Source organism: Archocentrus centrarchus, chromosome 5 (assembly GCF_007364275.1).
Source record: "Archocentrus centrarchus isolate MPI-CPG fArcCen1 chromosome 5, fArcCen1, whole genome shotgun sequence".
Taxonomy (NCBI): Eukaryota; Metazoa; Chordata; class Actinopteri; order Cichliformes; family Cichlidae; genus Archocentrus; species Archocentrus centrarchus.
The window spans coordinates 23,833,310-23,860,157 of NC_044350.1; the positions used below are offsets into that span (position 1 = coordinate 23,833,310).

The window sequence follows — 26,848 nt, forward strand, 5'->3', positions numbered from 1 at the left end:
GCAATAACTCTCTTTTACACTAGTCCTAGCACAGATGGCACAGCTGGCGATAACAGATCTTGTTGCTCTGCTACTGCATACAGTGTAAAGCATCAGCATCATCTCCTCAATAATCAAATAAAAAATTCTGGTAGGTGTGTGTGTGTGTGTGTGTGTGTGTGTGTCATAACTGTAACAGGTAGACAAACATTTTCACCAGCTGCTGATATCTCAGTTAATTAGAGTGAAGCCAACCTTTTATGAGAAACTGCTAGTGATGCTTTTTGATGAATGAAGCCTGTGGAGTTACTCAGCCTTGATTATGCCTCTCGACTCCACTATAGATTCAAAGAGAAAGGGTGTTTCTCACTCTCATTTTTCATCTGTCCTCGACTGCCTCTCTCGCTTTTTTCATTTTACTGTTTTTATCAGCTTATCCTCTCCCCTTCTTCTCTAACAGGCGTCTGTTAATGCCTCTTAAATTTGCTCTTTTCAGTATTGTCTTGCTTGTTTGCTTCTAGAGCTTATTCAAGTTGTCGTTTTTGCTCACGTGCTTGCCCTGTTTTCCCACTTTCCTTACCTTTCACTCATCCTGCTCCTAACTGATGCTCACTCGCTCCACTAGACCATTAGGCTCTCTTGAACTCCACTCACTGCTATGCTGTCTTCAGCACTCCTTTGTCACACCCCCTGCCTTTCTTTTTAGCTCCTGATGTCAAATGCATTCCACTGACACTATCAACATCACTGGCCTTTTTTTAAAGATGCACACACATAAATGCAAAAAGAACCATCTGCGATTGATGGATGTTAATTTGCACTATTTTTGCATCTTACAGTAAAGGTGATACAGTAATAATGTAATAAAATGGTGAAGGAAATAGAAGTTTAGCTACTGCAGTCTCTGAACACCCACCGCATGCATACTCGTTGCACTCCAGATCCTAAAGCTGAGCCGCGCGGTGTAGTGGTTTGTGTGTGTGTTGCGCTGTGAAGGAAAGCCTGCTGTGAGTGTGCAGCTCGTCTGTCTGCACACGTGAGCACGAGAAAGACCCAGATGTGAAGCTTGAGACAGAAAATGGGGGGGAGGGGGCGGAGGATGGATGGAAGGATTAGAGCGGATGTGATCAGAGAGCACTGATCTGTCCGTCAGCAACGGCTGGCACTGGCAGACACGCACATGCACACACACACACGCATACACGTTGATGCATCTATGCTCACACCATAAACCAACAGCAAATTAAGATTTGCTCAGCTGTGTTGGGCAGAGAGACAACCTGACCGAACCCCACACACACACACACACACACACACACACACACACACACACACACACACACACACACACACACACACACACACACACACACACACACACTATCTTTAGCTGGAGAGACCTCATCTTGCAGCTGACGTACTGTGTTTAACAAATAGGCCTACAAGTTCCTGGTACGGTTCCCATCACTGGCAAATTATCACGAAGCTTCACATTCCAAGTACATTAAAGGATAAGCGTATCAAATTGGCTTCTTGTGAAATCCCTGTGGATTTGATTCAGTGGACATGGGTGGCCTTCGCCTCTGTATGAATAAACAGAGCATTACTGTCTCATTAGTCAATTTCTTCCTGGTGAAATGAATTTCTGCCAATGGCGCTATTGTGTAACACTGGGTGATCAGCAGAACAAGAAGGGATGGTTTAAACACCTGTTTCTGATTAGATGATTTAAACACAATTATCTCATTTCTAAAAATGATACTCATTATACTAATGAGTTATTAGCATATTACTGTATAAGGTAAATGTGTATCCACTTGCTCTTAGGAGTAAAAATGAGCAAACTAGTACTTTTAAAAATAAAAGTAAATATTTATTTAGCACAAAATACCAAGAGTACTAGCAACACCAGTATTGCCAAGACCCCATGTAAGAGTTAAATCCCATTAGCCTTTTCAAAACAGAAGATATAGTCAGACTAGCCTCACTTACATGTTTTTGTCCACCAACATCTAAAGCAAGAACATTTAACAGCACACAAACTACTTCCTGCAAAATTACTATAAAGTTCCTTCAGCACATAAACAACAGTTTGACCAAAAATGTAACTACAGAAAGGTCAAATTTGATGCAGCTTTGGTGTATTATACTAGAGTATTTTTAACCAGGGGTATCTAAACTGTGTGCATAGTACCATGCATAATAACTTGACTGTGCTAATGCCCCACAAAACTTTTACATTTGTCTGAAACTGGCTTCCAAGGTATAAGCAAAACTAGATAATTTGAAATGCTTAAATGTTTAACACGTAGCAAAAACAAATTAAATTTATGCAAGTGCCCGCACAACATGAAAACACAAAAAGCCTCCCATAGACTTATGCTGCAGTGAAGAAGGGCAGAAAAAAGTAATTTTTAAAAAAGTGGTGTCTCAATAACACCATACATCCATAATAACTCTTCTGATATAATGCATACTTATTTTGCCTTATTTTCTGCATATAATTTTTGGAGTGACTATTTTAATCTATCTCAAAAGACAGCGAGGGCCTGCTATAGTGAGATATCAATGATGTAGGCTTGCTCATTTTGTCCAAGACCAAAAGTTCCACTTATTAAGCAATGATTCATCTTACCACTTGTTGATCTCAAACACTTTGGGGCATATCATAAAGTAACAAACAACAAAACAAAGCATTCCAAGACAGCACAAATGCACATCAAAAAAAGACTGTTGGCATTTTCACTAAAGAGTTGCACCTAATGTTGCTCTACTTTCCACACCTTAAATGCCATATTCAATAAACCTATTTCACTAACATAAAAATAGTAGGTAAATACAGGTGTTACTAATCACATTAATTACGCCTCTAACACCTTTCAAAACAAAATGGCTGCTGTGACGAGAAGTGTATGGGAACGCAAATACAAAAACGTGGCACCCTGTGCCTGGAGGGCCAAACGCCAATTAACACGAGCTAAAAATGGCTACCACACATTTCATTAGTGGTCAAGTTACTGCAGGGTTTCTGCCATTGTGTTTAAGCCAGGCAAATGTTATGCCTTCAGCTGACATGTGTGCCCTACAATGTTAAATCGTTGATCATTATATACAAAAAATGTTGCGGTCTCTATGTGTGCTGGATGCACTGTTTACTAACTGCACTGTTACACTTGTAAAAAGGCTTTTTTGCACAGCCTGCAGTCAAAACAATGTAATTTTTAGTTAAATATGATTTTTAAGGGGTTGGGGAATTTTTGCACTTGATGCAAAATGAATACAAGTTAATTCATAAATTATTGTTAATTGTGGTGACTTTGGAGTAGATGGTTGGCAGACACAGCTTTACCCTCCATCTAACTGTTACTGTACTCACAATACTACTGGTGCCTTCTCAGGTATTACTACTGGTGCAATGACCATAAGAGCTTTTCTGTTTGCCGCTTCAGATTGTAACTGTGAAATCAGTTTCCTTAGAGCAGATAGTTCTAGATTTAATTAGCTATGTTACAAGACTGTAATGGTCCTCTCATATCTTTGGAGCCAAAGACAAATATAGTCATATGTCTATATTCTGTGCCATACCATGTTGTAGCGGTTTCATGCATTTTCATACATTCAACTTGATATGAAAATTATAAGACAGTTTTCTGATATTTACTGTAAATAGGCTCAGATTTACTGCATTTCTTAATTTAGGCTACAGTGGGATATTTGGATGCATGATGGGCAGTAGTGTTCTGCAACGTCTGTCATTGCTGCCTTCAGCCAAAGAACATCCTGTTTACTATATTTTGTTTTTCTGAACATAAGTCAATTTATAAAAGCACATTAGATCCACTTTTCCCATCTTAGACAATCTTTTTCAGTCTCTTCAAACTCATAAAGTCTTTGAATACTCTTTCCAAGAGAAGCAAACTATCAAATTTAACCAAGCAGTTGACATTTTTCTCTCCTCTACTTCCTCTCAGGCAACACGTGTGTGAGACTTGTGGCAGTATATGAGAGATGAAAGGGCTTACATTAATAATAAATTATGAATGGCTAAATTATACATGAAAAGGAAAATCTAGGCGGCTTGCACTTGCAGGTGCAGCTCCCAGCATTACTTAAACTGTAACAACTGGTAACTGGCAGGATCTATCATTATTGTGTTTAATGACCTGAACTGAAAATCTGTAAGAAGATACTCTTGCTGTTCATGTTTAACCCTGTTATTTAGTAACATGTTTAATTCAAAAATGTCTGAAAAACAAACAAACTCCACATGTCTCTGTTCCATCCATCAGTCAAATCAAACTTGTAGCCTAATCATTACAACCAGAATCACTGTAGAAAACTTAATGGGTTAGGGTTTTCTATGGGACTGAGGTCTGGTGTCAGGCTAGGCCACTCCATAACCTTAATGTGCTTGTTCTTCAGTCACTGTTTTGTTAACTTGGAGGTATGTTTTGGGTCACTAACATGCTGAAAGACCCATCCACATCCCATCTTCAATGTTCTAGCTGAAAGAAGGAGGTTCTCCAAAATTTTGCAGTAAATGGCCCCGTCCATAAGGCCCCTCAGTGCGGTGAAGTCATCCTGTACCCTTAACAGAATAACAACCCCAAAGCATAATATTTCCACCTCTGTGCTTGACTGTGGGGATGGTGCTCTTTGGGTCCTACTCAGCATTTCTCTTCCTCCGAAAACCCGAGTGAAGTTGATGCCAAAAGAACTTAATTTTGCTTTCATGTGATAACAGCGCTTTCTCCTAAGCCTTCTCTGAATCATTTATATGGCAAACTGATGATGGGCCTGTACATGTGCTTGTGGGCGCTGCAAGATTTCAATCCATTATGGCGTAGCACGTTACCAGTGGTATTCTTGGTGACTCTGGTCCCAACTGTCTTCAGATCATTAAAAAGCTCCTCCTGTGTACTTGTGGGCTGATCCACCACCTTTCACATGATCATTCTCACCCCATGAGACAAGATCTTGCATGGAGCTCCGGTCCGAGGAAAATTTAATTTATGGTCATTTTATATTTCTTCCATTTCTGAATAATCACACCAGCAATTGTCACCTTCTCACCAAGCGTCTTGCTGATTGTCTTGTAGTCCAATTCCAGGCTTGTGCAGGTCTTGTCCCTGACGTCCTTTGGCAGCTCTCTGGTCTTGCCCATAGTGGTGGAGAGGTAAGAATGGAAGAAACTGTTTCTGTGGATAAGTGTGCTTTATATACAGTGAGTTAATTATGATTATGATTGCAGTTTAAAATCAAACAGATAAATGATGTAATATGCTGCAAATACTAGTTTTTTATGTTTTTTTTTTGTTTTTTTTTTTAAAGTTTGGCTAAAAAGAGTAGCAGGTAGCATGCATATTTAGTAAATTTAGAAACAGTAGTGCACTCTAGCCCATAGGTGTGAATGTGAGTGTGACAGGTTGTTCGTCTCTCTGTGTTGGCCCTGTGACAGGCTGGCGACCTGTTCAGGGTGTACCCTGCCTCTCGCCCTATGACAGCTGGGATAGGCTCCAGCCCCCCCGCGACCCTGACCAGGATAAGCGGAAGCGAATGGATGGATGGATGGATAGTGCACTCTAACTGTAACTGCACTTTTATATTGGCAAAACTGTTTAACTGAAATAAAAAGCTTGGTCTCTTTTTTTATAACTGTGGTCATTTTATCTATTTTGAATCTGAAAATGAACTTACCAATTTTATTTTTTTTTCTGTATGACTCAGAGAAAACCTTCTGAAGTGATTTATCTGGGAGTGAGTCTATGTTTCCCAAATAGATACATATTTTATGAGAACAAGACCTGGGTACAGAGTTTATATTTTCCCATTTTATCTGATGATTGGATGTTGATCAAACAGAATCAAAACCTCCAGTGGATGATTTGGGTTAAACTGACCAGTCAACACACAGTCTTATAAAGCTCTCTGGGTGGCTCTCACAGTTTTAGATTAAGAATCTGCATTTGCCAGAACATAAAAACTAATATGCCAAACACAGTACAAACACATGTACCATTAGTCAAACATATGCCTTATTATTGTATGATTTTTTTATTATTATTATTATTTTTTAGAAGCAAGAAAGCCAACACAAACATCAGAGCTGAACCACAGCTGGTTCTTAATCAAGCAGATGTGAAGTATTGCTTTTCCATTAGTGCTCAAACTTCAGACAGCTGGATCTGAAAGAAATCATATTTCCCAGTGAAAGGGTTCAGTGGGGTTAAACAAGAACAGGAGTTCTCAGAAGAAGAGAATACATTTCGTACATCGCAGTAATCATTTCTCCCCACATGGTCCAGCTGCCCATTTTCTAATCACCCTTTCAGGCACATCTGTAATAACGGCTGTCAAGTGGAAGAGCTATTAAATCCATTTACAATTCTGTTCTCACAGCACAGAAAGAAAAGGCAGACATAAGAAAGGGAGCCGTGAAAGTTCCATGAAAGGCATTAAGAAAGCAGGTGTTTAAAGGACATTGAGAGCAAAGTACTGAAACTATCCATCTTGGGAAAATGTTAGAAATAATCACCTTCACATAGGTGCTGCTTGTTAAGCACTCACTTCAAAACACTTTTTTACCTACCACAATCTAGCTGAAGCTGATAGAGCTTTAAAATAAATATCATCTTTGTTTAAAGATTACAGATGTGGGTGAATATATACAAAAAAGCTACGATTTTATAGGAATTATGGTCTTCTATAAGGTTGAACTGGATGAGCTTAATTGCTGAATACAAGATATTACTATTACTCACTGATAAAACTTAATGTTGTACTTCATTCATATAAGACTATAATGCTAATTGCAAAGTGCAAGAAGAAGACAAAGAGAGAGAGAGACACACTGAGTTTACCCTACCTTAATTAGTGGATATAAGTGGATGAACAGATGGATAAAAATAAATGTTTTAAGTGCCTGTTTTTTTTTTAATCCCCTTTTTTAGCATCTTCAAAGTTTTTCAGGCTCATTTTATGTGTAATCTTGGTTCACAGGAACAGTAAACATATAAACAGCAGACTTGTTTTTTTTTCTTGAAATAAAGAAAATGAATGAATACATTAGCAAACTTCACAGATTTTTCCGTTTGTCTGAAAAAATATAGATCGCCAGAGCATCGGCCCAGCAGGGGGTCATCTTAGACTCAGCGGGCTGTTGAGACTGGCAGAATAGACTGGTGGAAACCCTGGCGAGTGAGATAACATGCTGAGGACCTTGTGTTTATATGGGTTTTTTTCTAATGGAAATTATAAACAGTACTGGTTTAATTTCACACAGATTTTATTTTTTCACCTTTGACATTAATTTGTTTACTATGAAATTTGCCAGACTGGATTCTGAAGTATAAAGGCGAGGTAGCTTCACTGTGGATGGATCCAATGGATCCAAACTTCTAGCAAATCAATCACTAGAAGAAAGAACAGCAGACAGTGAGGTTGTGTGTGTGTGTGTGTGTGTGTGTGTGTGTGTGTGTGTGTGTGTGTGTGTGTGTGTGTGTGTGTGTGTGTGTGTGTGTGTGTGTGTGTGTGAGTGAGTGAGTGAGTGAGTGAGAGAGAGAGAGAGAGAGAGAGAGAGAGAGAGAGAGACCTAGGCTGTGCCCTTGTTGATGTAAGTAACACTAGAAGTCAAAAAGGTTGAAATCCAAACTGTTTCCCTGGGGTTTCCCAGACGGCCAGTGACACTCGTCTCCTTTGTGCGCGTGCCTGACACATTCAGGGCTTTTAATATTTAAACATCACTAATGGCAGCACTGCTGCCTTTGTTTCTCATTTATCCTTGGCTCACACATCCAAGTTTTGCTCCAGCCAAACTTAAGTGGAACAAAAGTCACATTGCTCTACAGTTGATTGTTTTAATATCACCTTCCTCCTATGGTTTTAATCCAGTCCCGAACAAGTAATTTTCAACCCCCTCCCACTGTCACAGCCATAACTGCTTTTCTGAAAACACCCTGGTGCTCTTTTAATTTATACTCCATCTGGAGCTATGCACATGTATTATAAACCTAATTGTTTTTTTTTTTAATATCCTAATTCTGCATTTGCTGTTGTGTGAAAATCGAGGAATCCAAAATGTTTGAGGCAATCTGATTAAATAAAAAGGGAAAAACAAAACAGAAAGAAGTTACATTTCTAAGAGAAGTCCAATAAGTCAATGAACTGGTTGTAGTAATGTCAGCTGCTAGTGGGTACTCCCTATAGTGAGTATAATACAATGACTTTGTGGTTTCGTTTTGTAAAGGTATTTATGTTTTAAGATGGTAAACTTTTTTTACACCTCTAACAGGTGGTCACTAACATTAACATTTATAATCAATTTTAGAAAGGGCAATATTCAATATTCCATCACTAATTCATTTATGTCCATTGTTCCTGGTTTTGAATAAGACACCAGTCTGAAGAATTAGCTTGCTATGGAAACTAATGCCCAGTAATGGCACTACAAATGCATGTTTTCTGCAGTTTTAAAAGTTACAGTTAGCAGCTGTTTAACAGTCAATCGGCTACACTTTCTTCTCGGACAAGAACATCAGACAGACAGGGTGTGGTGGAATAACAGTGAGTAGAGGCTCCGACTGGAAAAAACAAAGAACTACGTTTTATTAAATTACACTCATGAAATTGAAGAAGACACTCCCACAAAATGGACTTAAGAGTCAGTAAGGCTGTTTTTTAAAATAATATAAGTGACACTGATTGGCTGTCAGGATACTATCCAAAACCTCTTAGCTGTCAAATGAAATAAAAACAGTATGAACCAGCACAGTGCAGTGTACTAATGAAATTAAGTGTTTTGTTAATGAGTTATAAAAAATAAAGTCACAATACAGGAAAACAAAATATAAACATATCCAAACACAAATGCAGCATAATGTGTACTTTAAATTTCTTCAAAGATAATTACAGTAGGTTGTAGCAAGGTGATCTATGATAAGTGAGTACAATCATATTTCATGACTGCTTGTTTGTTTTCACTTTCCAGAATTTGTCATTATCATCGACATTTTCAAAAGTCACCTGCAGCATAATCCAATTTATCTTTATTTTTTCCCCTATTTCAAGAGGCCAGAAATACCGAGGAAAAAGAACATCCTCCATATCAAAGTGTAGATTGTGAATAAGCAGGCATTTCCTGCCCTGCATGTGGGATATGAATGTGGCTTTGGGCCAAACCTAAGAACTTCAAAGGAAGGATATGCAAGGAGAAAATAAGCTGAGAGGCATCTGTGCACATGTTTGTGTCTCTCCGTATTTATTTTTCAGCTGGCCAGCACACATGCATGCAAACGTGTGTACACAACTGTTTCAGATTTGTACCAATATGAACATTTATGGTAGACATATTTGGGTAAAGCTGTAAAATATCATTTATCTATTTATCACAAAACTTAAAATTTGTATTCTGAAGTCTTGGGCGTGAAAAAAAGAAAAAAAACATTTTAACACTCCAAAATCTGGTGAAAAATACATATGCATGACTGGTTAAGTGGCAAAGCATTAAACTGCAGCTAACCTTTATGTCTGTATTTCCACTGTCAAAGTATCCAATAATGTCTGTTTTAGATTTTTGCTCTACAAAAGTCTAAAACAGACACTTCAAACTGGAGCTTGTAAAAAACTAAACTTTGTTTGTTCATGTGAAGAAGAAAAGTGGATTTTTCTCCACCTGAAATCACAAACAGAAGAAAAACTACTAAAACAGACGACCACCCTTATGCATGGCCACATAGTATTACAGCAGTATAACAGTATTATAGAAGTATAGCAGCCACTGTTTAGCATTAGAAATATTTTAACCCAAATACCAGGGATGTAATGGCTCATTCAGCTCATGAGCCAACACAACTCACAGATTACTGCCCGCAAATGTGACCTTGAACACAATTTAAGTGAAGACTTCTTGGGTGATCACTGTGTGTTTCACTAAAATCTGACCAAAACCGTAGGAGGAGGAGTGAATATTGTGAAAATGGAAAAGTCCCCATACAACAAATGTGACCTTGACCTGAAGCACAATTTAAATGAAGATCCCTTAGGTGATCAGTACCACTGTTAGCATAAGCTAATTAATTAGCCGGATGGGGAAAAAAAGAAAGCTAAGGCTCTTTTTTAATGTTAAAAAAGGCCCTAAAAATACAGTACACACTAAATTATTTGCAAATAAGTCTGTGAATGGAAAATTGCCCATATCATACAGGCAGGTGCGTTTGTAAACTGATCGAGCCCAAAGTCACGTACAATCATTCCTGATCACATTCACACCTGCAGGTAATTTAGAATCACTAATTAACCAAACACAAGGGACAGAGCTTGATAAGTTTTTATTGTTCCAACACAATTACAGACTCTTCTTGCACGCCTGATTTCTTATAGATTTCCTTATTGATTCCAGAACTACTTTATGTGTGGAAATAAATTACACAGGCACAGGTTTTCAGCAAAAATCTGACTCCTTCATTATCTCTGAGTGTGAGCGCAGTATAGAACGAGTTTATGGTTATTCTATTTTTGTTTTGTTTTGTTTTGTTTGGCTTTTATCAAGAGTGGAGAGTGAGAGGAAATTGGGAGGAGAGAGATCCGGGGGAAAACACACAGGAAATGGCGACAGGCCGGGACTCAAACCTGTGCCGCCCGGACCACTATGCGGCATATATATGTGGCCGCCTGCTCAACCTCTGAGCCACCCCGGCGCCGTACTGTTATTCTTTTTAAATGCACAACTGTCAGGGAAACAGTGCTCAATTCTCATTGCTTAGCACAACACTGTACAGTTATGCATAATTCTGGATCAAAGTGCTGTTATTTGGTGACACTCAATGGCCAAGTGCTAAGGGGACATACCACAGAGGGTTAAAATGAGTCCTGAGTTTGACCCTACTGGCTGAACCTTGACTTCTGACTATTTGACTTTTTCTAACTATCTTTATTCAGCTTTTGAATAAAGGCAAGAAAAGCTCTAAAAAAAAAAAAAAAAAAACCTGCCTTGTTGGAGTGTATGTTCTTACTGTCTGGACTTACCTTGCTGCGTAATATAGATGTATGTGAGTTAAGGGGGAAGTGAGCAGTGGAGGTAGTTGTTGGTGTCTGCAAGCTGGAAGCAGTTTTATGTTGCAGTCTGACGCCATCACTGCATTCAACACAGTCAAAGTTGCTCTTCCACACCATTACCTGTGAAGCACATATAAATCTGTTAAGTAATAATACTACATGAAAGTGATAATGAAGAATGATAAACCTTCAGTCTGGTTATTTAGAATCAAAAGACTGCCATCACCTACCTGTTCATCAGCGCCTCCAGAGGAAAAGTACTCCCCTGTCCTAGAGAAGGCCACACAGGTGACTGGACCCTGGTGTGAGGTAAAAAGTGAAAAAGATGGAAAATGAATCTGATGATACAGTAAAGTCATATCTTTCTGACAATTAAAATAATCCTCAAACTACAAGACATGAACTCTTTGCTTAAGCTGAAAGAATCACGATCGGGACACAGGTTAAAATGAGCAGCCAATTAAAAGTCTGCATGTCTAGCAACTACTTTAACGGCTGCCTCATTCATCCAAAGTCACTTTTTCATATACAAATGTCAAACATTACCTTGGTCCAGCAATATTTTATAAATTGAACAGACTCTGTATAATGATGCAAAATCCATGTGAAAATGGTGCTGCCATATATAGTAACTTATAATATTATGACTAAGATTATTTATCTTCTGCCAAAAAACTCAGCTGGAATAAAAATGTAGGTGCAAGTGTAAACAATGGGGAGGAGGGTTAATTCAACACAATACAGAATCCAGGAACACACTCAAAAAAACCCAAAACCAAACAAAAAAATTAAATAAAAGACAAGTGGAAACAGTTCATTTATTTTTGTGTTCAAGGCCCTTGTGTTTAAACAGTTTGAGGAAAACAAAATTATGCCCACAACAGAACCTCTTGAATGTGCGCATGTATGTGCGTGTGTGGGTGTTTGTGGAGGAGGGGGTGGGTGTGTGGGGCTATAGCAGAGCAATCAATAACAAAAAGCAGAGACTCAGGTGGTGTGAGGTCACACATGGTCAGAGCCAAAAAGGATCACCTACGGATCAGGACTTTGGTAACCTGTGTGTGTGTGTGTGTGTGTGTGTGTGTATGTGTGGAAACAAAACTCAGAAATCATGTTCCCTTTCAGTTTACTCCCCCCACCACCACCTCATGATGCAAAATGGGGTCAACGATCTCAGCGTGAGCCCTGTGACTGCGTTCAAAGATGGGACGAAGGAAAGAACATACAAAGAGCTGGAAAAGAAACGGACAGGGAGTCTGCTGAGAAGAAAAAGGAGCTGTGTCCTGTGGCTGGCACCCAGACAGGCTGGTTTGGGTGAGGAATGGTTTCCCAGAAGCACCTGAGAGAAGCAGACAGTGTCACTATAGCAACGCGACGGCCTGACAGACAGCATGTTCTGTCTGTGCTCTGACTAATGCCTGCTGCCAGGCTGGCACTTGCCATGGCCAGACACATGCACATGCGCGCGCACACACACACACACACACACACACACACACATAGAGCAGTGCATTTAACTTGTACATTTTATGTTCTGATAAATGAACAGGGATAGCAGAAACCAGACAAGACCCATATGGTGCTCTTTATAAAGGCATGACTAACAAACATTGCAACACACTTCTACCGCTTTTATTTTGTAAGGTTTTTTTTTTTTTATTCTCCTTTAAGTGCAGTTTGAAAACATTTTCATTTATGTAAAGTACTACATATCAGCATGAAAAACTGTTTTAGTCCCCCTTAATTATGCAGTCTTAACACCATTACAAATATACAGACGTTTAACTGAGAAACCGTAAAGAGCAGAAACAGTGCACTGAGGTTTACATGTCAGATTTGGTACACTGGGAAAAATTTGAGAAGTATTTCATCACACATGTGGTCTTTTTTGTGCAGTTCTATAGCAAAAGTCTGACATCTTCTCTCACACACACACACACACACACACACACACACACACACACACACACACACACACACACACACACACACACACACACACACACACAAAAGTAGAAGGCCCCAACACAGCTTGGGATGAGTTGTAGCAAATTCAGCCATTATAAAAAGCCCACAATAAGCTCTGCATTTGTCTTATAAATTAATCTTAAACATAAGTTCAATAAGGAAGATCTGTATTCACTCATCTTCTTCCAGTCTATTATTTACATCACTTCTGCTTTCCCAAGCTGTCAAACTCTATTCTGTAATCATTACTCTAGTCCAATCATTTTCTTGCCCGCCTTCTGTGAGCCATTCAGCTTCTATTCCGTGTGCTTTAAATCGCCATGCTCTTCTGTCATTCTCTCCTATTTGTGCAACCTGCCTCCTACCCATCTCCACTTCAGTCTGGTAACTCAAAGAGCCTCATCAAGCCTCCATCTGCCTCATCTCTATCACCATCAGCGTCTAGACTCGGGAGGGTCCTGTCCTACTTTATACTATTTTGGGGGGATTCTGTTCTGCTATGTTGGGTCATCGAAATCTAATTGCCATTATTCAAAGTATGCATCTCAATAGACTCTCCTTATTGAACTACCATTAGTAACAGTAACATGAAGACATGAAGTTTTGCATGTGTTCTCTAAACCGTCCTATAACATCTGTGGTGCAGGGGTGATGGAAAAGTAATGTACACTTCCTCAGAGAGGTGTTTCCCATATTACATGTATTAAGCAAAACATAAAAACTACTGACACTTTGATAACAACATCTCACTACACTGCCATGTTCTATTCAAAAACTTTGCGTACTGGCATTCACATGGATTTTATTTACCTGTACAACCCTGCTAAACATTGTTGCAGACCTGACAGCTCATGTTGTGGCTGATTGGTGTACATTAATATTACAAAAGACGCAAACACACTCCTCTTCGTGCTAGTGCACTGTCGGTTGGCATCATTGCCAGTCAGTTGTAAGTCTCCTTCTGTCCTATCTGAAAGCCTTAAAATAAATTTGCCATTAAGATTGCTTTTAGTCTGTTATCACGGGATTACTGAAAACACAATGAAAAAAACTGGTAGGTAGAAAAAAATATTTTGAAATATTTATTCTCTTCTGTCAAAATATAACACTGTATATTACATTGTGACTGCTAGTAATTAGCATACAATGTTAAAAAACAAAACAAAACACTGTCTTTGAGTCTTCATAGTGCAGTTATAAGAGTTTTAAACAGCTGTTCAAAAGCTATAAAGGGTACTAATATGCTGCTGTGCAGCAGTTACTTTATTTTCTGAAATCGATTCTCACACAACATGATGTCCCACAGTGTACTCAGTTTCAAGCAGATTAAGCCATTAAGGATGACAAGCAACTCATCTTGTCCGCGAGGTCTTTAAAATCCAAAATTATCTCAGGCATTTAGTTGAAGACCTACTTTATGAAAAGTTTTGGAATGCATTGTGAAAGTCAGTTGTCAGAGAGTGAAGCAGAGAGACAAATTAACCTAAATTAACACAATTCAAACCAGTCAGGTAATGTCCTCCTGAGGCTGGGTAAACAACACATTCGTCAGATCCAGCATCAAAACACTTGTTTTCACGTATGGTGAATGCACACAGGCCTACACAAATACACAGCACAAGCAGACACATACACGCACAAACCTTTACACCCACACTGAACAGATGGGGGTCTCTCCCATCTCTAGCTATGCGATTGGAGAGACAATTAGCACTCTTAGTCTCCTAGCACCAACAGATTGGTGGTGTCACCACGGAGCCAAAAAGAACAACAACAGAAACTGAGACACAATATAAGAGATGACAAATTTGGAGGCGTAAAGAGAGATAATGAAAGTTATTTATTCTTGACAGAGACAAGAGTCTTGGCAAGTGCCTGGAAAGACACACAGGTGGAACAGAGAAGACAGAATGAGAGACATAGCAGAGACAGAGATAAACAGATGGACCACATGTGGTGCTGGCAAACGGCCGATTTCCACAACTAGCCAGCAAGCCAGTCCATCAGCTGTTTAAACAAACAGATACAGTCAGTGAGCTGTCTGGCCAGGTGGCTCTGCCAACCAAAATGTGAGTAAATCAGATGTGAGAGAAAAGAAAAAATGGGAAGAAAAGAACAAAAATGAGTTTGATTTTGATGGTGGCAAAGAAAGAAGTGTGCTGAGGTATGAGAAGAACAATGGGACAAAAGAGAAGGACGAGAAGAAAAGGAGAACAAAATCCAGAAGAACGGAGGCAGAAACACAGTAGTGTTTCCTTCCAGCAACCCAAGAATGAGTCATGATGAGTGGGCTGCCTGCTCGCCAGGCAACTACTAAAATACCCCATATACAAAAAAGGCATCATACGCACACACACTCACAGACATACACAAAAGAGATGTCAAACACTCTCACACATAAATGTTCACACCAAAGTCTCCAAACACACACACACACATACACATGGGCGCACACAGAAAACCGGAGCAAACAGCAGAAGTAACCCATCATGATAATGAGAGGGTAAACAGAACAGCTAAGCCTCCAGGACATCTAAACAACATTTATGTGTCGCATGTGTGTGTGTGTGTGTGTCTACCTGGTGTCCGTGCAGCGTATACAGCAGCTTGCCCTCTACAAGGTCCAGTACTTTCATTGTGGAATCGCTGGACGCAGTGATTAGGAAATTACCAGCTGGGTGGAAAGACAAACTGTTCACCACACCGCTGTGAACTGGAAAACACACACAAACACACACAGTTTATAACAGGACTACAACAGACCTTTTGTTACTGTAAAAACCCTTCAAACCCTTCAAACTGAAACTGTAGAACAAAAAGTCACTGGGAAAAAAAAGCATTTTAGGTTCTTACATGTTTACCTTTTCTGTATCTTAAACAATAAATAATTAAAGATTATCTGATCAAAATCATGAAAATGGTAATATGTGATCTATACAACTTATAACAGATGCTATAACAGTGAAAAATACCCATGGCTCAAACCTGAAGAAGGGGTCTAAACCTCATACATGTTTTTAGACGTAAAAACAATCACCTTTTCTGATTGATCCGGGTTTTCCTTTTTTTTTTTTTGGGTACTCATTTCACACTTCAAAAACATTAAATATGGAAATGCGCTGGATTTAAACAGGCACAGTCAAACACACAGCCTGCATTTACCTGAGAGCAAACAAAAACCAAATGCATTCAGTGCAAAAAATAAACCCATTAAATATGTTAAAAATAGGTTAATTCATTCACTGTAATTCTACTTCAAAAGTGAGCCAATTTGTTTGTTAGGTCAGTGGTTTTGTAACTTTACACCTGTCACGATGAATGCGTCAGAATCACAGACAGCATGACAGCGAAGGAGAGAAAGGAAAAGCTTATGCGAGCAAGAAAAGAAACACTACAGATGGTCTTCAGTGCAACACTGATAAACAGGGTCAATGCTGACTGATGGTCAAAAAATATATAACACTAAATGTTCATCATCATTCCTGTTCATCTGGCCTTCACTGCTCTAAAAGGCAGGGTGGTGGTGAGTGGGTGGATGACTGTTTCTTGTCAGATCATACCACACACTAATATATCAACCTGCCTTAAGAAACTAATCACGACTTCGCTAGACTTAAACTATCCCGCTGTACATGAATGAGCGGCTGACAAATTGAGGACAGACGACATTCAACAATCAATAGGTCCCTCTCCTGGCTTACAGAGGGTATGACACATTTGCACACAGCGATACCTCTAGCTGGGAAAAGATGCTGAATAGCTGCAAACAAGCACAGAACCTAGGGTGTTTCTATCATATGGCATGGAAGCATAGAGAACATTATAAATACCCAAATTAAACCCAAATCAGTTCCAAGCAATGCGTAAAGATGGTTAAATTAAAAGATTACATTCTGCGATTAGGTAACTGGCTGTGTTATTACCTCTGCCAGGGAGGTGATGTTTTTGATAGTGTTTGCACGCGTGCGTGTGTCGTCATTCTGTCTGCAAACACGATGGCTCGAAAAGTGTTGAATAAATTCTGATAAAACTCTGTAGGGGTGCAGAGTGGGGTCATGTTAACAATCCATTAAAATTTGGCTTGCATCCACCAAAGTCTTCAAGGTAAACTATCATTGGTTGAAAGTGGACAAAAAGCCTGATAGCTTAGAAACTGTGGTGTGTATCATCAACATATAGAAAGTACTGTGAAAAAATTTTAAAAATATCATGCCACATTTGACCTCTGACCTCTCCTTCAAGGTCAATAGGTTGATTGATATGGGAATTCTAAATATCACATTATAGTTTGCATCCAAATATCACCTCTGATCTCACTTTTACATTTCACATCTGCCTTTCTTTCAAGTGGACCTCAAAATGTGTTCTATCTTTAAAGAAAGCATTGTTGAGAGAAAGAGAATGAGCTGCCTAGCTAGTCAGAAACATACTGTAGGATAATATTATATAATAAGCTTGAGCTCCCCTTATCTCATTTTTACTGCACTCCAAACTTCTTAAAGTAATGTTTAAAAAGAACAAAGAAAACAAAATACAATTCCCTTAAAAGTAAATGCTGCTCAGATAGTGAGCTGCCTCGGTGGAGGTTTGCGCTCTCCTAAACAATTTTAACTAAAGGTTTTCTAATCAGGCAGCTTAAACTATTCATTATATTCATTAAGCATCTGATTATTCATTCCCATGTATGTCAAACATTGACTGCTCACCACTTTTACACTTTAAGCTGGCAAAATGTGAAAATAACTCCAGTATGTAAAGTAGGACTAGAAAAAAGTGAAAAACAGAGGAGGAGGAGAAGCTTTTATCTTCACACCAAACCTCCTCAGACAGATGCAATTATCCATTATTAGATCTAACAACTGAAATCCATTTAAGAGAGGCAATTAGGACAGCCAGCCTGAGCGGCAGACTGACAAAAAGGCATCAAGATTAAGTTTAATGAATATGCAAAAGATCAATAATATCGCTTACCAGGAATATGAATTTGTCTGACTGTGATTTCAGTTATTTCTCTTTAACCTAATCACCCAAATGTACTTTGGCTATACTGCAATCTATTGCCAGCAAATGCCTAAACTTTGACTATTTATCAAAAGTGTCATACATAAAAAAAAAACAAAAAAACAAAAACAAAACACTGCTTGGGATTGTAGTCTTGTGTCATTTCTACAGGAAAGATTTAGCATATGATTAAGCCTGCTGTTTCAGAATAAACCTTTATATTAGCTACACACACACACACACACACACACACACACACACACACACACACACACACACACAAAAATGATTCACCTATTCAAATGAATGGGTGAGTGTGTCCAAACACTGACTGGTACTGTGATTCTTTAAATGTTTAAACACTCCAATAAATCCTTAATGTCTTTAGGATTGATGTTCTCGTCATAAATTAATCCAAATAAAAGTTTTGGTATAAATCTAAGAACATGCCACATTTGGGTGTAAATTGTGATTTTATTCCTTCAAAAAAAAAAAAAAAAAAAAAAAGAAAATGATTATGGTTTTACATATTATGGGCATCTTTACCTTGGTAGTGCTGTAGCATCTTATGGGACCGGATGTCCCACACCTTGACAGAGTTGTCAGTACTAGCCGCAGCAATGCATGTTCCACTGGGATGGAAATCCACGTGGTTTGCGTAACTTTTGAAAAGAAGAAGAAGAAAAAAAAAAAGAAAATTAGTAAAAAGTGAGGCATCTGGACAAGTGTTGACTGAAACTTAATTATTCCAGAAGGTTAATCTGACAAATACAGAAGCTTTAAACATTAGTGGTAAGATTTAAGGTTTCTAGTAACAGATTAAACTCATTTAAAACAGTTAACATCTGAAGAGTTTTGTGAATTTTCTTATCCCAAAAGTTCTGAAATTTATTTTTTTTTGGACAATTTGTTTTTTTACTCTCCTGTGGTGGCATGTAGCACCCAAAATAAATTAAGTTTTGTCACCATCCAAACCGTTTTCCCAGCGTGTGCCCATACTTGTCCGCATCGACAACAGGCTTAACAGGAAGACCTACACACAAGCTCTATACAAAAAGGTGATGAACAGGCTCTATTTTCTAAGGAATCTGAGATGCTTTAAACGAAGAGAAATTTTCCATCACTCAGTTGTGGTGAGTGCAGTGGACATTGCAGCAGCAGCTCTGCAGCATACTAAATAAACTGATCAGGAAGGCTGGCTCTAGAATTGCCTTAAAAATATGGACACTTTTGAAGCTGTGGTGGAGAGGTGATCACTGAAGAAGCTGTGATCCATCATGGCTAACCATGATTATTATTATTTCATCATCATTTCAACTGTTGTAACAAAAGAATTTCCCAAATATGGGATAAATAAAGTATTTCTCATCTCATCATAATAAAATAGAAACTGCATAAAAGAAGCTCAATATGTAAAAATCTAAATAAAAAATAATAAAGGCAGAAATAAGTATGAAAAAAGTTAAGTAAAATTTAATATTAAATGTATCAAAGACAGGCACATTAAAGCGTCACAGTGTAACAGAGTGTACACTGTACAAGGGAATAAGGGACACATGTAATGACTGAGCAGGTGTTCAGTACCTACGTCATAACCACTTTAACAGGATAAAAAAATGGTTAGGGGATCAAATCTGTCAGATTCTTTCAGTACGGTACTTGTATTTTTTCTGACCTTACAGAAACACCAGCAGAAAAACTGACAAAAATATAAATATTCCTAGTTCGTCCTATTCATCATTCAGGCCCCAGGTGCTCACCCAGCATGTTCATAGAAAGAATGAATGCACTCTCTGCTGTTTTTGTCCCACAGCTTTATGGTCTTATCGTCACTAGATGACACAATCAAGCGATCGTCTGGAGAAAACCTGGAAGAAAAGTTTAAAAATGTAAATGTTAAATGCTCAATTTACATTGTACTTAAAAAGTCAGATATAAGTGGAAATATAATCAAATGTATGTATTATATCGTGTTAAATGTGTGTCTCATACTTGGCACAGCGGACCCAGTTGATGTGCTGGTTGAGAGAGAACAGGAACTTTTGCCTGTGGACGGTCCACACTTTGATTGTCTTGTCATCAGAGGCTGTGACCAGAGTCTGTCCATCACCAGAAAAGTTAACACTGCGCACGGTGGCAGTGTGAGCCCTGAATACTGTTGACTCGGCCTTCCTGTACGCACACAAGTCATCACTTAAGTTTAAAGCAAACAAACAAAACCCAGTAGGTGTTCAGCAATGTGTGCCTTCCTCCATGCTGGCAGAAGGAGATAAACAGCCCTCAGTAGTTTTTGCTTTTATGACTCAGCGTCATTGTCCTCTGTAGTAAATCTGTGGTGGAATAAAATAAATACAGTGTAACAGAAAAGAGAGAACGATGCTACTTTAAAACCTACATGCTGGGCACCCAAAGACGTACAGTCTTGTCTCTGGAGGCAGAGGCCACCAGATGGCCCGACGGAGAAAAGTGGACAGAAAGGATGGCGTCTTTGTGTCCGTCAAAACGATACGCGCGCATCTGAGGTTTCATGTTCCAGATCATCACACAGGAGTCCATGGAGCCTGTGGCTAGGAGAGGATGAAGCACAGATGACAGTGAGAATATTACATATGACCACAGGAAAAAAAACAAAGTCAATAGCAAACAGGTACATTTGCAGACAAACAGATAGTTACCGATCTGTTTCATGCTGCAGCTGAAGTCCACACTCGTCACAGTGTCCCTGTGACCCTTGAAATGTCTTTCTAGGGTTGGATCAGACTAAGAAGAAACAGAGGCCCGCCAAAACATTAAATCGTCAATGTAAATAAACAAGTTACACATTTTAAAAAAACATAAAAATAAAAAAATAACAACAAAACTGTTTTGCTATTTAAGAGCGTATCACTGAAGAAGTAGTAATCCTTCATCACGATTATGTGGGTGTTCGATGTGAGTAGAACTGGCCTGGAAACAGAAGCAAGGAACCACACAATTATGATCTGTAGTTAAAATAATGATGTCCTCTGATTTTGTGCAGTTACTCTTTTTACATTGTATTTAGTACAGTCTCTGGGAAAATAACACAGTCAATTTCTAACTGGTAAAAAAGACAAACTAAAAACTACATACATGAGGTTTAGTATATACATGACACCAAAGCAAAGCATGGGTTCACTCAATCAAAGCTCTTTCAGCTTTTGATATTTTTGACATTTCACACCAAAAAAACATAAAGAGGTGTTAATCAAATTGTTGGCTGAATAAAAACAAGCTGTTTTTGGTTTTAGGCTCCTGGAATTGGTTCACTGTGCTATGACACATGAACGGAAAAGAGTCCGTGTTTGTTATTAGTAACACTTGGGCTGCTAGTCAAAAAGTTTGCTGTGAAAAGCACCCACACATCTCATTTCAAAACCATTGGCCATTAATATGTTACCATAGCTGCCTCCGCTCTTCTGGGAAAGCTTTTGAAAAGACTTTACGAGAAACAGCTGTTGACAAATATGTACGCAAAAGCATGCGGCCCATTGTTACACTCCGCGGATTCAGTGACTGGAAAAATACATTTATTTAGCTGAACTGACTCTTATTGTGTTTAGACTGGGACAAAAATGTATATAGCTGGGGTTTTTTTTGTGTTAATTTCACATATTGAAACATTTTTTCTTGTCACAGAATCTTACAGAGCTATAAATATTACATGATACTAGCAAATGACTCAGCAGCAGTTATATATATATGAAATAAAATTAGGATGAAAAAAAGAACCAGAAATCCCTAATCAGGTCTCAAAATCTGGTGGCTCACAGAATACAGTAAAGTTTCACTATTTCTGGGAGGCCTTCTGTTTGGCGCTGTTTATTTTGGCTCTATAGTGGGCCCCAATGACAGCCTGGCTGCTTGTTAGTGCAGAGACACAGTGTTTCCTTATCTGGAGTTTAGACGTAGGAGCGGGCATATGAAACTCTGTGCAAGTTTAAAACTCCAGAAGTGGACAACAATACTTGCTGTAGTCTTTGACAGCCTGTAATAAAGGTATCTATATTTTATATTGTTCATCTGTGTCTCTTGACCAAGGTAAACCTGGTCTCATCATAATTTTCATAACTGTATCCAAGTACTTTACTTGAGTATGAGTACTTCTATTAGTACTTCATATTTATAAGTAAAATAGCAGTATTAAGAATGTTGTGCTTACAGGTCTAAAACTTAAAGGAACTTATGCAGAAAAATTATCCTTGTGACAAATATAATTATCTACAACAATCTTGCAAAGAAAAGTAACTGAAGTTAACTTTCATAAGGGGTACTGGCAACTTTGACTTGTAAAAAAAAAAAAAAAGAAGATAGAAAAAGAAAGAACGTAGTTTTGTTAAACAAGCACACGATACCTTACCATGAATGATTAAATATATTAAAACATTAACACTAGGTACCAATTGCATGCACAGCTTTATGATTAAAGTTCAAGTTAAATCTATCAATTATTTATTTATTATTTATGTTAGTCGATTCAACTCTACTGTCAGGCGGTGATTTAAAACACAGAATCCTATTTTTACAAGAAATTCATATGTTTAATCTTAATTTTGTCAAATAAAATGTCATTACAGATGTCAAATAAATGGAGTAAATGCAAATATGTTCCTGAAATTATAATGTGATCTAAAAGTAAAACATGCTTCATTTCATTTATCTTTATTCAATTGACGAAAGGTGTAGGCTGAAGCTAAAGCTTATGTAAAGCCTACCCCCGATATAAAAATCAACATGTAAGAAAAATTAAATCATACACATCTTTAGCCTCAGATTTATTTCAAATTACTCCACAGAGCATAAAACTGCGTTTGACTATATACTGATGAACTGTCAGCTATAAAAATACCAGTCTGGCCGAACTGCAGCCGCGTGCTGGCGCTGTTTCACAATGTCGTTTTTCACAGAATCCAAAGACTGTTTAAATTTCATGCAGTGAAGTTGAAGCCTTCATCACGAGTTGATTATGAGACATTAACATAAATGCGCGTTTATAAACACGTCAAAAACCGTAAACAACTCGGTGCCGAAGGACTACTTTATACCCTGCGTTCAACCTGTCAGTGTGCAACTCCTTTGTGATACAACAGCCCATCTTCATCGATCACATAATGACCTTCAGGAATAATGCTGGCAACATTGCTATTAACGAACAACAATTCTATAAAGGTGAGGCTTCGGTTGTCTAAATATTATTTCATAATGTTGGGCAGGATTCGCACAGGAAGTGGTGCCTGGGAGGCCTGACTCAGGGTGAACTGTTCCCGTGTTCAAATCAGGGCAGGCAGTTACCAAGGAGACAGTTAGCTGTGTAGCTAGTCCTTGCTACCCGCTAAACTAGCAGTTAGCATCGGAGAGACAAAACAGGACTTTTGGTGCCGCATGTTCCGGTTAAAGAGGACCGCTGTGACATGGCAGAACTACACATTATAGGGCAGATCATCGGTGCCAGTGGTTTCCCGCAAAACAGCCTATTTTGCAAGTGGGGAGTTCATACGGGAGGAGCATGGCGTCTTCTATCCGGGTTGAAGGAGGGTCAGACCCAGGTGGATAGCCCCCAAACCGGAGACATGGCGTACTGGAGCCACCCGATCGATCTGCACTACGCGTCCAAGGGGCTGCAAGGTTGGCCGAAGCTTCACCTACAGGTATGGCACCAGGATTCTTTCGGACGGTGCCAGCTGTATGGTTACGGGTACTGCCACGTCCCTTCCAGCCCTGGACATCACCGAATAAACTGTGCGACCTGGAGGCCGCTCGGCTCCTGGCAAGAGCAGCTGGCGCAAATGTTTGTCGGCGGAGGTCCCCAGCTCCGCAGCCCGGACCTTATCTACAGCGGGGCGGACAGATACAGACTGCACACCGAAGCCATGGGGACTGTGGAGCTGGAGCTGGGCATTATCATGAGACACTTTGACAAATATGGCGTCGAGAGTTGAGATGTTGAAATGGAAAAAAGAAAAATACATAGAAACTGTTACGGATTATATTCTGGTTACTAGTTTTTAGCAGAATTTTGTACCTTTTTTTTTTTCTAAATTGCGCTTTTTATACACATCTATATGTAAATAAAGAAACTGCTCTCTTGCCGAAGTTGGTTTCTTGTTGATTTGTATGTCATATCAAAAATAAGAAAAAAAATGCCTCAGTAGCTACATCTACATTTATGCCACATTTAATGCTGCTCGCGTAAATACATTATTCTAAAACACTCAGATTTTACTTGCTTTTGATTTTTTTTAAGCGGGGTTTTAAGTTGTGTGACTTAATGTTTCTTAATGTAATTGTAAGAGTTTAATAAAATTATTTTAGTTAACATTTATATTGAATGTTCAGCAGGAATCACATAATGTAAATCAAGCTAATTTTGTCCAGTCCACCCCAATGGTCACTTTACCAATGCAAAAATGATTTATAAATGAAAGCAACCTGAGTTAATTTTTTATTACTAATTCATTCAGTCAACTAACCAGTTATCCCATCCTATTTGACACACACACACACACACGTACACACACACATATACATATATATATATATGCCTGTTTTTAAAGAAAAAAATATGTAGAAAAGACGTCTTTTAAAAATATGGTGTCATCATACAGTTTGTCCAAAGATGGCCCGAATCTACTGTTGCCAATACCGCCAGCTCTGTCTGCAGAACATGCAGCATAGAAGCCTCACAGCTGAGCAGAGTGGGGTGAGGAGTCAGTGACATCTTTACAGGGTTGTTCATGCATATAAAAAATTTGGAGCCCAGCAAAGAGCCTGTGGAATTCTCTCTCTTTTTTTTAAGCGAGGTTTAGTTTACACAAGGCTAAAAAAAAACGAAAGAAAGATGCAGACTTCTGTTAGGTATGGTAAAACCAGACTCTTTGCCTCAGCTGTTAGCAGACAACTGCACAATTTAACCTATGTGGATGTCATGACTACACAGGGTGTTTATTACATTAGTATAAATGTAAATTATATTTTGCACTGAATACATAGTACATCGAGCAATGATTCACCTTAGACTATGAGGCACAACAAAGTGAAAAGAAAACAAAAGTTCATATATAATTTTGTCATGTCACACACGGTTAATGTGTACATCTTTGTCTGACACATCAGTGTATGATGGCCCGATTCTGTTCAGAGACTTATCACTTACAGTTTTCACTTGTGCTTCAAAACACGGTCAGACTTTACAGACATTTCATACAGACTTAGCGTAAAATTACCCGCATTTAGAATTTACTCTTGATACAAATAAAGCTAAGACGACGTGCAAAAGGAGAGGGTCCATATCACAACAAAAATCATTATCTGATGGTATGAATCTATAGATAAATCAGCCAACAATGTGGAGACTACAAATAAGAAACGAACTTCAGCTCAGTGTCTCGAGTAACAACCTAAACTTACCAGTGCAGATGTCATTTTTATGTGGTATCGGAGGCCAAATACCGATGAAGGCGACTTCTTACGGATGTGGTCGTTACGACCTAAATATAACCGTACTCTGCTCCGTTATTAGGACGAATGGGATACACGATATGTTCCTGTTAGCTCGGCGTCCGGCTAACGTTAGCTAACTGTTAGCTGTTAGTTGCTGACAACAACAAAGTTCAGTTTACGCGCCGCGATTGGGCGCTGAGCAGCTGCTCACCGCTCTTAAAGGGGAAGTCATGCCGTTAACGACGTTTCTGTCGACAAAAACTTCGCTAATAATCTATACATTTATCCATTCTCTTCCGCTTATATTAAATAATGTTATATATACAATAAAGTATAGTTGAATAAAATCAAATTGTTAAATTAAGATACAAAAGTGAATTTAATATTAGGCCGTTTATAAAGCGCAGTAAGTCGTGTTTGCCACCAGGTGTCAGCAGTGGTGCACTGAAGTTGCATATCAGCCTGGACAGGCTTCTAATCTGTCACAGGGCTCACACGGAAGACAACTATCAACACCTGCGATCAATTTAGAATCAACAGTTGCCCGTGTATATCTTTGGACTGTGGGAGGAAGCTGGTATACCCCGAGAGAACCCACGCAGGCAACATGCAAACTGCACACAGAAAGAGCCCAGAATGGATTCAAATCCAGGACTTTTTGGATGTGAGGTAACTGTGCCAACCGCCCTACTACGTGCCACCCCACTTCCATTTTATTCCATCAAATTTTCCTGTTAAGTATTGCACTCTTTTGCTCCAATACATTGATCTGACACGATTTCTAGCTGTCTATACCATATAATGCATTTATTTGTTGTACGTGAACAAATAAAGCTGTTAAAATTGCCTCTAACTTGCCTAAAAACTATATGTTGCCCCCTCTGACAGAGTCTGCTGAGCTACAGGCCACATTCTGACTTAACACTGTGGAAAAAGGGCAGATATTCCAAATTGCAATCAGAACGGTTGTGTCCTGTTCAGGTATCCCAGAAACACATTATGTAATCACACCTGTGGCTTTGTGGCACGGCACAATGTGAAATTTTTTTAAGGTTCAGATCATGAAGATTTTACACACACACATATAGAATATTTAGAAAAATGCAACATCGATGCACTTAACAGAAATAATGAACATAAATATAACTAATGAATTAAATATAACCGGTGATCTAGAAACCATGATTAAGAATGGCCCTTAAGACGTGGTATGCCACTTGAGATCTTGGTCAGCTCATACCTGATGGTGCAAACCAGCTAAAAAAAACCAGTTAATCTAGCTCTGTGCATCACTTCTGCCCATATACATGAGACATGTTATCATTGAAAGACAGAAGTTACATTCCTGAAAACAGGTCAGATCATTCAGATTAAACTGAGCACGTGGATG

The 26,848-nt window shown here is 38.8% G+C and overlaps 2 protein-coding genes across 3 annotated transcripts in view; one reads left to right on the plus strand and one right to left on the minus strand.

Annotated features, from left to right (window-relative positions):
- The window catches only part of poc1a (POC1 centriolar protein A), a 45,760-nt gene extending 20,128 nt beyond the window's left edge, over window positions 1-25,632 (minus strand). For both annotated transcript variants that reach the window (XM_030730472.1, XM_030730471.1), the window contains exons 1-9: window positions 25,426-25,632; window positions 20,676-20,760; window positions 20,396-20,567; window positions 19,993-20,172; window positions 19,761-19,868; window positions 18,547-18,662; window positions 15,579-15,712; window positions 11,262-11,330; window positions 11,002-11,151 (exon numbers count right to left, since the gene is read on the minus strand). In XM_030730472.1, coding sequence (XP_030586332.1) covers window positions 11,002-11,151; window positions 11,262-11,330; window positions 15,579-15,712; window positions 18,547-18,662; window positions 19,761-19,868; window positions 19,993-20,172; window positions 20,396-20,567; window positions 20,676-20,760; window positions 25,426-25,440 — 1,029 coding nt within the window. In that variant the 5' untranslated portion in view covers window positions 25,441-25,632. The remainder of the gene's footprint in view (window positions 1-11,001; window positions 11,152-11,261; window positions 11,331-15,578; window positions 15,713-18,546; window positions 18,663-19,760; window positions 19,869-19,992; window positions 20,173-20,395; window positions 20,568-20,675; window positions 20,761-25,425) is intronic.
- On the plus strand, window positions 23,266-24,057 carry b9d2 (B9 domain containing 2). Its single transcript, XM_030730473.1, has one exon. The coding sequence runs from the start codon at window positions 23,430-23,432 to the stop codon at window positions 23,955-23,957; it is 528 nt and encodes a 175-aa protein (XP_030586333.1). The 5' UTR covers window positions 23,266-23,429; the 3' UTR covers window positions 23,958-24,057.
- Window positions 25,633-26,848: the final 1,216 nt, after the last annotated feature.